At 33.1% G+C, this 12,933-nt stretch overlaps 1 protein-coding gene across 1 annotated transcript in view; it reads right to left on the bottom strand.

Moving 5' to 3' along the window:
• Positions 1 to 690: 690 nt before the first annotated feature.
• The window catches only part of Rab7 (RAS oncogene family member Rab7), a 45,047-nt gene continuing 32,804 nt past the window's right edge, over positions 691 to 12,933 (bottom strand). The window contains exons 2-5 of the mRNA XM_089239021.1: positions 12,467 to 12,520; positions 12,128 to 12,254; positions 10,396 to 10,614; positions 691 to 2,248 (exon numbers count right to left, since the gene is read on the bottom strand). Coding sequence (XP_089095147.1) covers positions 2,024 to 2,248; positions 10,396 to 10,614; positions 12,128 to 12,254; positions 12,467 to 12,519 — 624 coding nt within the window. The 5' untranslated portion in view covers position 12,520 and the 3' untranslated portion in view covers positions 691 to 2,023. The remainder of the gene's footprint in view (positions 2,249 to 10,395; positions 10,615 to 12,127; positions 12,255 to 12,466; positions 12,521 to 12,933) is intronic.

Here is a 12,933-nt window from a genome sequence, read left to right as displayed (position 1 = left end):
TAATTCTTTCTCCACCACCAACTCAAACTTCTTTGGTATTTGCACTCATTTGCTGGCTATATAGGCCTATACTGTTCTATTAATATTTTATTTAAGATGTAGGTTGATAAAATTATTCTAACAATTGCATAAAACATTTAAATTTCTATGTATCGTTCAATATTTGAAAAAAAACCAACTATAACATCACATCAAATTAGTTTAGAAAACCAGATTAACTTATATAAAAGTTTTTGAAGATGAATGCCTAACAAAATTTTTGGTTGAAAATTCATTTTAATAATTTAAAATAATGTCAAAATTACTTTCAAATATATTCAACATTTGTAGCCGTGAAGGCTAGAATAAAACTGGTATTCAAATACAAACCTAAGCTGGATATTTATACCAAAAAAATTGTGAAAATAAAGCAGCCAACACTATTGGTTTCAACCTATATGCCAAAAATGAACACTGAGCTAAATAAAAAGCTTTTCCACAAAAACGTACCTGCTACCCAATTCATTATGAATTTTTCTTGCAGGACTAACATTTTGAAATAATCACACTTTTTACAGCACTTTAAGAGAAACATGATTTTAATGATCGAATCAGGAAGTTAAATAACATCTTTTGTTAAAGAAAAAACTCCTGACAGTTAAAGTTTTTCTGTAAAAAAATTTTTTAGAAAATAAATACAAATTGTAAACAGAAAATTAAAATAGTTTAATGAAATCCAGAACCTGCTACATTCCAAAATGATCCACAGCTACCTCGTGCCATAACAAATAATTGATCTTAAATGAAAATGAAATGAATGTAACCAACATCTTATAAAAAAAAAAAAAATTAACCCAAATTCTATTCAGCGAATGACATTGGTATATCAGATTTCATTGACTGTCTTAAAAAAAATGTTTGAAAGTCAACTAGCAAAACTGTTAGCACACTGGATAGTAGAAACTTATAATTTTTAAATATATGTTTATGTTATTCTCTTGATATACAACATTAAAGAGTACACACATATTTCACTGTTTTATAAATACAATTTTTTTTTGTAAAATGGTGACATTCATCTCTATAAAAAGCACTGAGCACTTGGGTGTTAAAAAAAAGACGACCACAACGATTGCGAAAAGTGATTTTTTATGTATACATTTTTTCCAGATAACCTTCACTTTTGTGGCAAAAAGTCGCTAGAGAAAAGTTTCATAAGTTGAAAACTTACATTTTCTCATGCCTAGAAGTTTTTTTATGCCGTACTTTCTTGCATAAACAATCAATACATAAAACATCTTTCCATTTTGAAATCATAACTCTTTGAACTCTCAGCACACAGGTCTGTTTTTTTCGATGACAAGAAAATACATAAGACTACATAAAACCTATGTACACATCTTGTTCACCATATTTATAGAAGTAAAACTAGAAAAAACAATGCATTGATAACTGTACCAATGATAAAATATAGATTTGTTTTGCAGAATAAAAGTTCAAAAGGAAAACCAGAAAGAGACAAGGATTTACATTCAACTATTCAAGATAATATACAAAACACAAATCAACACAATTTCAGGTTACCTGCTTCAACCATAACAACGAAAACTATTTTTTAGGGATAAAGCTATATGTAAAGTCCACATTTTTTATATATATTTATATATATGCATTATATAAATGGCCAAATACAATGAACTGCCAAATATTTCTGTACATGGTTAATTTACAGCTGTAGTGGATATGATTATTTTTAACAAAATGCTTTCAATGGACACAAGGTAAGAATCACTATAAAAAAATAGCTTGAGATATTCGTTCCATTTAAGGCATTACTTAAATGAGCACGCTAAATGTGCACACTTATGTAAAGCAAAACAGGTTCCCAAGCTGAAACAAGCCAAAAGCCTATAACTTTTCAGCAAAATAACAATTAATAATTGTAACCTATCCTATATATTCTCAAAATTTGAAAAAGCAGATCACCAGATCTAAAAATTGTTTTCCACAGCATATCATTGGTGTGACAGTCTTTTAACAATCATTAACATGAACAAGGATCTGACTTAGGCTTTGGGTCCTTGGTAAGATTGAAACCACCGGAACCTGGCATCTCTGAATAAAGCTCAACTTCAGTTTCTTGGGCAAGAGCATTTTTCGCCACAGTTTGGAAGGCCTGTTCAACATTGATAGCTTCTTTAGCACTTGTTTCAAAATATGGAATGTTATTTTTGCTCTGACACCAACCTTGCGCACGTTTAGTAGAAATCTGGAAAATTGTATGAATATTGTTATACATAAATGTTTCACAAATTAAATCATAACAATATTCAAGTTATTCATTTGTATCATGGCTCTAAATCAGCTTTAATGGCTTTCCCGGGTAGTCAGTTATTAATCTCATGATTTCTCTCATTTATTCAATGATTTTGTAAGTTCTAGTTGTGATCAAGTGGTTCAACTTGGGTGTTGGACGCCCCCCCTGAAATGTGACATACATCTGCTAGTCTAAGAATCAGTGTTCCATGATTCACTTGGAATCCGCTACGAATAGTGATGGCCATCATCATTTGGTGCGATCATTGAGATCTGTTATTGTCGTCTACTAACATTTTGATATTGTGTGCCACGTCTTTGATATGGCTCAACAGAGATTGTGGTGATTTCTTCGACTTAGAGAATTTTTCATCGACCTAAATTGGTGAGATTGTTCTTTTGTTATATGTTGAGATCATGGTAGTTATGATTTAATAGTAATGTGGAAATAACTAGAAACTAATGTAATTGAATGTTATGCCTTTGCCTTAAATTGAGAAAATCACTGCCATTTTACAATTTGTTTTTAGGAATGTTCCTGTTGTCCAATTTTGGGTACGTTATTCAGTAATGATTACTGATTAAAATGCAATTTAAAAGCTTTTGTTGCAATTTTGCCGGGACCATTCATAAATTCCCTGGACTATAAGGAAATGAGGGAATTAACCTTTTATACAGTCCCATGTGCTCAAAAACCTAGTTAGAAAGTTACTGCCCTGTTTCTCCTGATGCCAACAAAAAGATTTCCACATTTCTAAGTGCAATATTCACTGAGACATTCAAATTCAGGCAAAACTGTTTTTCTGCACTTAGCGCTGTTTTTCCCCAACTTTCCTCCATTTTTTAAATTCAAATATCTGTGAATATTGCACTTAAAAATGTGAAAAATTTTTTGTTGACATCAGGAGACACCAGGCAACAACTTTTTAATTGGGTTTTTGAGCATATGGGAACTGTAAGAAAATGAAAGAATTAACTTTTTATATGTGTACAACCCCTAAAATAAATTCAGATTTTAAGCTGTGGTGCATGCAAACTGCCGTGCTGTGATGCGTACATCTGGTGTTACAATCCACATATAAATCAGAATCAACCTGGAAATACCACTGCTGTCTACCTCGTTATTCCTCTAGCCACCACATCTTTGATAGTCATGTTGATGTTGATAACAATTCTTGATTTAATGTAATTAATTACAGACCCTAATACTAATATTTAATCATTGAATGTTTATGTCATCTTTACCATTGTTGCTTCGCTACATTTTCCCAAATGTGTTTGCCTTGTTCCTCTGAATCTTCAAATTTCAACAATGCAAAAGTTTGGTTACATCAATCATGCCATTGTTAACCATGTGAGTGCTTGCTCCCCCGTTGTGTTACGGTGATGAGAGGTGATCAAGTGCATATGCATACATTTTCATTTTTGTTACTATTTTTGCATCGTTCTGTCCCCTAAAAAATTTCCCTTGTGAATGCATCATAATTATACAAGATTTTATTTGAATATATTTGCATTTTAATTTATACATAGCAAGCACCCTTTTTTTGAATTGTGATGCAAATAAAAATGATGAAGCCTGTATTTTTACTGGTTGGAATTGTGGTTTAAAGTATCTGGTATAACTACAGACAACTAAATTTCATTGTCTTTGCTCTGCTCTTGAGCCAAAACTCCGACATGGTTAGCAATTTGTTGCAAAACCCACCTGTCGAACACATGTACGACATTCTAAAATATAACATCACAGAGTTTGTCGATTTCGGAACTCATCGTTTACATAAATTGTTCCAAGAATTAGATCTCGGTGACAAAAAACCTATATTATTGAGATGCGAAATCCTGCTGGAAAAAAATTCAGCAACAAAGGTTTTAAAAATTTGTGGTTGCTAAGATTACCCCACAATGTGCAACAGATTTTGTCTAAGTGATCAAGATTTATCTAAATTAGCTATTATGGCTGACAGGATAAATGAGGTGTCCCCAGTCATGTGTTCTAGCGTTTCGTCCAATTCGGATGTTACAGCTCTAATCACTAGGATTGAAGTCCTTGAAAATAAGTTATCAAGATTAGAGTGCTTTAAATCATGATCTCGTTAAGGAGATAGATATAGAAATCAATCATTTTAAAAAGAAAAGTGATTGTGTTAGTATCATTTGAATTTTGGGATTAAAGCTAAGAGATACAATGGCTTTTGTCAGTTTAACGCAGAGTTGTTTTTAACCAAGTGGTTTTTTTAAAAAAAAAATCAAATAAAAGTTGCCTAAATACCATTTTTTTTCCTTGAAAAATATATTGGTTCATTATTAGCCAAAATGTTTCATTTTTACCACATTTTATATCCTTGGGGTACATTCTGATGGTATATCTTTAAATGACATAAGATTTTATAAGTGATTTTTTTCAAAAAGTCTCATAAAAGTGGCCAGAATATATATATATTTTCCATATGAAGTATCTTAGTTATTTAAAGTTTTATATATAAAAGCCAAAATTTCTCATTCTTACAACATTTTCTAACCTTTGGCTATATTCTGATGCTCTATCTTTAGAAAATTCATGAATAAGGATTGCATCACACATCTAAATGTAGTGGTGTATTATCTCACAGGGTTTCTTTTTCCCTTCACAAAAAAGCAGCTACAGTAGTGACACCATCATGCTAGGGGCAGGTGGTCCTATAATCCAATAAAGACACCAGCTGTCCTTAAAGGACAAAGACTAGTGTACTAGTTGTTACATTACCTCACATACATTTTCATTCCCATAAGTAGCAGCACATCTCCTACTGTATATCTCCCAGTCTTAATATTCAATAGTTGTTTTTTTATACTTTCACACACACTGTTAAGCCCAGTTAATCACGGTTCTACTGTATAGTAGTAACAGATTTAAGAAAAATAATCAGCTATATACAGGGTGATTATAATTTAAGTTATGATTCCAAAACTATACAATAAGTACTGATCAGAATGACTTGAAAATTTGCATGGATACTCCTGAAGCAATGGAAGTTTCTTTCGCAAAAGAAAAAAGTGCAAAATGTGCAATAGATGATGCTGTACTTGGCCAGCAGTATAATCTATTTTGTGCAACCACATCATTTTGGCACTTCCACAGCATCAGTGTGTGGATAGAACTTCTATCAAGATGCACATTGCAATACCAGCAAAGCAGCTGCTGAAGACCCATTTTGACAGGATGCACCTTAACCCTTACAACTTCTGGCTGTGGGGGTACCTCAAAATGTTATAAACAGTGGTCAGATTGCAAACTTTGGTGAATTGCAATCTCCAGCACATTCCCTATATGTTAGAAGTTCCTCAGGAATATGAATGGGGGAAAGGGGGCGCGTTTGGTTTAATAAAGCTGAATTGCAAGCACATCCACATTATGACCATGGCATACTCCGATTCTGCTATTGAACAAGAATTTTTGTGCTTTCAACCTCATAGCCAGAACACGCGGTGGACAACATATTTAACATTTCTTAAGTAAGTTGTAGTTATTTGTTCAATTACTTCGTTTTTTGTGATGTTTCCATGAATTATGAAATCGTGAAATGCTATAATTAAGGTATCATTCTGCCATGACTGGCTATCGTTTCCATTCTGCGAACAAATTTCCCACATGTTGGATGATGTCATTAATTTTACATTTTTAAGTATTTTTTCCCCTTTATCAAATAAAATTGAATATCTTCAGGAATATTCATATCAATTTTCAAGTCATTCTGACAATCATTCTTTTTTTACAGTGTTTTGAAATCAGAACCTTAGTTATAATCACCCTGTATATCGTAAATCATTGCTGATTAATCTGCATTATTTATGCTTCATTAAATACATTATATTCACCTAATTTTTATTACTTTTTGCAAAATAGCTTCCTAATTAAGTATACTGAAAGTAACTGGAGAAAAACCTTTATAATGATTAATAATAACATTAAAAGAATTTTCAAACACACAGTAATCCATTGAGTTAAGCAAAAAAATAATTAAATTGCAAAAGTTGGTTTTTGTTAAAATTAATATTTATTGATTAATTAGCATGGGAATAGTGTTAATTACATTAATAAACATTTTATTTTAGTTAATTATTGGAAGTTTGAATGATTTTTTCAGAAATTTTGTTTTTAATGTTAATACTATTTAAAACAAAAAAACTGGTTTAAACCAAAAAAACCCCGTTTTTTGGTGTGTTTTTTTTACCAACCCTGGTTTAACGATCCCCCAAAATTTGGAAAACTGAGTGGCTCATCGTAGAGGCAAAGCACAATGTTAGCTCAGAGCAAAATTGTCTTTTTGTTCATGATCATATTACAGAAACTAGTGTTCTTGTTGATACTGGTGCTGTAATATCAGTTTTGCCCTATTCTAGTCTCAAAAAGCCAGCTCATGATTTTGTTATTTTTGCCACAAACGACAGCAAAATTTCAACATTTGGGACAAAAATTATGACAGTTAACATTGGTTTGAACCATCAATTTTCTTGGCCGTTTGTTTTGGCTTCCGTAAATCGAGCAATTTTAGACGTGGATTTTCTAAAACATTTAAAAATTCCTTATTTGAATAAAACCTTTTTAATTGACATATTCAACATCTAAAAATATTATTTATAAGCGCTTATCTGATTATGTTGTTGGCATAAATACTAATAAGCGTGTTTTTGGAAAATCTGAAGTTTCTTGTATATTTGGTATCAGCAGATGGAATTGAATCACTTCCAGAAAAGGTTTCAATTACACAAAATTCTCCTAAACCTTGCACTGTTTTAGAGCCAAGACTCGTTTTGGCAAAAACCGTCAATTTTTATCGCAGATTCATTCTGAATGTTGTTCCCTCTCAAGCTCTTTTGAATAATTACATGAAAGGTATAAAAAAAGGGTGACAAAATTTCAATACACTCGACAACCGAAACCTCTGAAGCTTTCGAGATATGTAAAACTGAAATCGCACAGGCAGCAGCACTGTTGGTTCACCCTGTACCTTCAGCTCCGTTAACCTTCTCTATTGCTTCAGGTGGTGCTTTGCACCAATTTGTTGTAAATTCTTAGCAACCCCTTGGTTTCTTTTCACAAAAACTCACACCAACAGAGTGTCGCTATAGTGCTTATGATAGGGAACTCCTTACTGACTATGCTTCAAGCTCAATATTTTCAATATATGTTTAAAGGCCGGTCTTTCACGATTCTGACTGGCCATCGCTCACTGAATCGTGTTCAGACAAAAGCTGGAAAAGTGTTCTCATAAAAAGCTTCATCAGCTTGACTTCATCAGCCAATTCATGACTGTTATGTCATGTTTCAGGGCTGAAAAATGTAGTTGGCAATCTGTATGTATTGTCTGGCGTCAAAACTATTGAGTGTCCTAATTGTATGGATTATTCGCAATTGGCTGTAGCTCAGCGGGATGGATGACCAAGAGTTATTTCACTTGATCTCGTTTTATAGCACTGGACTTTTGCTGCAAAAAACATGTCTTCCTGATATGCAAGTTTCTGCATACTGCGATGTATCTACAGGAAAAAAATACGACCATATATACCACCCACATTCCACAAGAATGTGTTACTACTAATACATGGATTATCCCATCCAGCAGTTTGAACAACAGGGCGTCTAATCAAGAACAAATTTATCTGGCCTTCCCTTGCTCAAGATTGTGTTCAGTGGTGTAAAAGTGATAGATAAGATAGTTATTTGTCTAGTGAATTAAGTGATTTTCCTGTCCCAAATATGCATTTTTCCCCCATGTGCATGCAGATCTTGTTGGTCCATTACCTTCCTCACAGGGATGTTGGTACAGCCCGACTCTGAGATGCCACTGTACTCCAATTTACCTGGGTCCCAGATTATTCAAAAAATCTGGATCCTTTAAAAGAGAAAGTGGGTCCCTCTCAAAAAAAATTAAAAATGAAAAAAATCATGCTCCCCATAATTCACTGGTATCACTATGAATTTTCTTCCAGCATTCCCCAGGTCTTTGATCACCTGCTTATATTTCTTTGTTGAGACTGAGCGGCGAATCATATTCTGGATAGGAGAAGGTATCTGAATTAAGTAATTCATTTCTAAAAACATGTTCTATTCAAAGGTTCATTTCTAAAAACATGTTCTATTCAAAGGTTCATTTCTAAAAACATGTTCTATTCAAAGGTTCATTTCTAAAAACATGTTCTATTCAAAGGTTCATTTCTAAAAACATGTTCTGTTCAAAGGTTCATTTACTTTCACTGTCTACTAGTTCCTACTAGTAGGAAAAGCTTACAAAGAAGCTCATTAGCACTGAGAATTTGAAGTATGGAATTCCGCACATGTAATAAATCTAAAACATAAATATACATTTGATCCTGCTCATAACGTTCCTCCCATTTAGAACATTTTTCCACTTACAGACGTGCCAACTTTTGGAATCCAGAAATACCGAGATTCTCCCACCCTCCCCTGTCACTCATAGACTTAATCAAAAAAAATCCACAAAATTTTTTTTTTCGAAAATATATTTTTTTAAATCAATTAAGACAAAGTTCCATTATCTCCCCCCCCCCCCAAGGCAGGTTCTGCATTGCCCTTGAGCAGAATATAAGTCCATGTCGGTCTTTCCATTGCAGAATAGAGAAATCACATCTACATACTGTTCATAAAACATAAGTGTTTCCTTTCGTAGATGCTATCAGTGATTGATGATCTTGGATATATGAACTCTTAAAAGCTTTATATTTAGCTTTATATAGCTTAAACTTTTATATTTTCTTTCTGAATACATATTTAATCGGAGGAAACAATTTAGAAAAATACAAAGCTGCTGATGAAAAAACTTGTGTTTACCGCACGGCTGTTAATGGAATACAACAACAATTATACAGGAATTTCGGCAACCAAGGTCATGCTCCTGATAAATGATTGCGGATAAACACTACGCAAACAAAGTCGTCTTTGCCAGTTGCTTAAATGCGGTTACCAAGACTTTTTTTTACGGCTGCTCGATGGAAATGACCACAGCTGTCCTCTATGGATGTTTTCCCTAATGACGACAGCAGTCATTGACGTCATGGCAATATGAAAGCTCACGTAAAATCTAATTTTCTGCCAAAATCTGGAGAAATTTTAACAAATCTGGAGAGCAGGAGGAAGGATGAAAAATCCGGAGTCTCCTGCCTAAATCCGGAGAGTTGGCAGGTTTGCACTTAGTACAACTTATTTTCATGGTCCTTAAGTAATTACCATTTATTTTCTTGAGTTTTTAGATTCGGTTTTTTTTCCACGATCTCTAAAAAGTTTTACAATTTGAACGGGCGTTCTAATTTTTGACTGAAAAAAAATGTGCAATTCGCAATATTGTAGGACCAAGGCGAATTTACGCCATATAGTTGCTGTCCTTGAATGCTGGCAGATAGCTACGAAAGTACCGTAATTTCCGGTATGTGACTGGAAGGGAGAAAATCTGCAGGAAAATAAAAACTCCAAAATTTGACAATTACACGGCCCTTCATTCAGGGAAGCAACTACTGTAGATATCCCTCATCTTATTCGTCAACTCGCGTGTATATCAATTCAGTACAGTGTACAAAATAGTAAAACCACTTTTTCAAGGTCGCGAGGTCATAATAGAAGGAAAAAGTTGGGGAGGTTTTTCTCACTACTGTTGCTGCATTCTTAAAACTAGGACATGATGTGTGAACAAAATTTTTATATATACGTCCTTTTCCGAAATTCTGGGTATTTGTAGCGCGTCTCTCAATGGCATCTGACTAATAGACAGATTCTCCCAATCGAAACATTTTTCTAAATCGGTTTATAGCACATTGTAAACTTTATAATTTAAAATTATTAAAATTAAGCTCCTTCATTTAAGAACCTTTGTACGTTAAGAGAAATGCAAAATTTTGAAACTTTTTGAAAATTAAACACTAACAAAGGGTAGGACCTGGAATTTTGAGGCTATTATATAATAGTCATGAATAAAATATCAGTTATGTAATAGTTGATCACAATGCTTTAAAACACCAAAATAACTCAAGGGTTCTTTTTGTGCATGACATTGAAAGCAAAGTGCAAAATTTCATAAAATTCAAGAAATGAGAAAAAACACTTACCGATCGGTTCTCTAAATCAACCTTGTTTCCAATCAAAACAAAAGGAAAGTTATCAGGATCTCGAGGTGATGCTTGAATTAAAAACTCATCTCGCCATGAATCCAAAGACTTGAAAGATACTGGGGCTGTAACATCATACACTAAGACACAGATATCGGCACCACGATAGAAAGCCACGCCCAGAGATTGAAACCGCTCCTGTCCTGCAGTGTCCCAGATCTCGGAAAAAAAATTATTTAACTTAAAAAATATAATTTCTGTAACATTCATATTTCTGTTATTAGAAGAATAATTAGAAATATTAACAGAAAAATATTCAATTATACAAGTTGTCAACAAACTAGTCAAAGTTTTTTCCAATTCAAATAACAGTATCAGAATTTAAACCCTCCAGCTAACTTTCTGAACACCGCATATTTTTTTAATCAATGGTCCAAAGCAATGTTTGTTCTGGCTTATCTGGGACTGAGTGACCTTTTTCTTGTTGGTAGACATGCCAATACAATTTTAGAAAATTTTGTGTTATCCCAGGACCTCAATTTAATGGGCAAACAAAATTTTCAATTGTCAATACCAATTCAATCACCATAGCTGCATGGGATTATCAAGTTCTGGTATTTAACATTAACTTATACTGGTTGCAATCAAAACTGAATCCTTTTCTCTTTTCTCATACTTGTCTCAATTAACATTGTAACAATCTAATTTGGCAATTTTAACCTTTTTAATCAAACTGATTGGTTCTTGATTACAACTGGTCTCCGATCAGTTTTCTTTCCCCCCCCCCCAACCCTGCTTTGTAAGAGCCTTGTCATCCATGCCATTTCACAAGGCATTCTTGCTGTACGTATTAAGCAAAGCCTCTCTCTTTGAATGAGGCTGTTCAATGATATACAATATAACAAACACAGATGAATACTGTTCCGTTATCAAATATCTAAAATAGTGAAATCTGCCAGGTAATGTTAGGAGATAAAATTCTTGAATTTGTCTATTTCAGAGAACAAGTTTCTATTTTTTTGATATTGAAGAACCTTGTTGACACGAAATAAAAGGGATGATAGTTATTATTGCATGTTATCTAATAAAGTAAAAGAGAAAACATTGAAAAAAATATGGCACATAAGAAAAAAACACAAAAACATTCAGGGCATCCCAGTTACATAAGTGTTGCATATCATAGCATTTTCCCAAGATGCTTGGCTATGCATAATAGGGGTGTCACACTTATGTCTGTAGGTTACAACACTTTCTTGGCTCGTCTGAAAACCAAATTTATAGTCATTAGAACATATGTGGAAGTATCATTGAGAACATATGATTTCACATGATCTATCATATTCAACTGCTGGTCGGCAAAACATTTTGTGCAATACACGTAGCCACTACATGACAGAAGAGCTACATTTTGGTTGGGTTAGCACTATGCTTTTGAACTTTGTGTAAAAGGAATTGTTCAGCCATGTCAGTAATAAAAACTAAACAGAAATTAAATGTTAGTTAATGCAACATTTTTTTTACTCGTGCAATCAACATTAATAATATTTATTTGCATATAGGACCATTACAGAGATTTGCAACACCACGATTACACACAAAAATACATAATTCAAGAGATCATAACCATACTTAAAAAAAAGGATAAAATGAAACGAAAAGGGAGGGGGGATTAATTTTGTGCAATCAATATTATTCCCTCATGCAATCAATATTTACCCAAAAAAAATCTTACCTGCATAGTAACTAGCCTGTCATCAACCATAACTTCTTTAGTCAGAAAATCTGCACCTATTGTGGCTTTGTATTGATTTGTGAATTTTTTATTGACATATTGATTCATCAATGAAGTTTTACCAACCCTGAAATTAGGTGTAATTGAAAAAAAAAACCATTAATACACATATCTAAAAGCTGCACCATTGCAAAATAAAAAATACTTTCACAAGATTCACACAATTTCAATTTTCATTGATAATTTTTGCATTTGAGGTTTTTAAAACAAAACTTATATGGTACAGAAAAAAGATCCAAAATAGCTACTTCTGCTACTAAAACAGATGAACATTCTTACCCACTGTCACCCAAGATGATAACCTTCAAAAGAACTTTTTTTCTTGATGCCATTCTGAAATTAAAAATCAGTTAATTATATCAATATTCAAATATTACATAACAGAAAATAACATTTCAATATGAATGCAGATATGATTTATAATTAATATAGGCTTGATAAATATAAAATTAATATATAGTGATTCCGCCACCGCCGCTTGAACAGCTGTAATGTGGCACGCCGAATCCATACTGCTTGTGCCAATCACAGATCCTGCCATCAACGTCAACTAGAGAGTAAAGTTACCCAAACACCAATGTTTACTTAGTTATTTTCCAACTGGTCTTTCTTCGGCCATTTAGTTGGAAAAAATACCCATCTGGTTGTTTCTCATTGTTTTGCTAGACAGTTATTAAATTACGTGAAAATACAGGAATGTCCCAGAAAATACGGGGCGTATGGTCACTTAAATAATAACAAAAATT

This window comes from Pholcus phalangioides, unplaced genomic scaffold (assembly GCF_987345545.1).
Source record: "Pholcus phalangioides strain wild (caught in Gottingen) unplaced genomic scaffold, Ppha-v1.0 ptg000011l_1, whole genome shotgun sequence".
Taxonomy (NCBI): domain Eukaryota; kingdom Metazoa; phylum Arthropoda; class Arachnida; order Araneae; family Pholcidae; genus Pholcus; species Pholcus phalangioides.
This window is presented reverse-complemented; position numbering and strand designations above follow the sequence as displayed.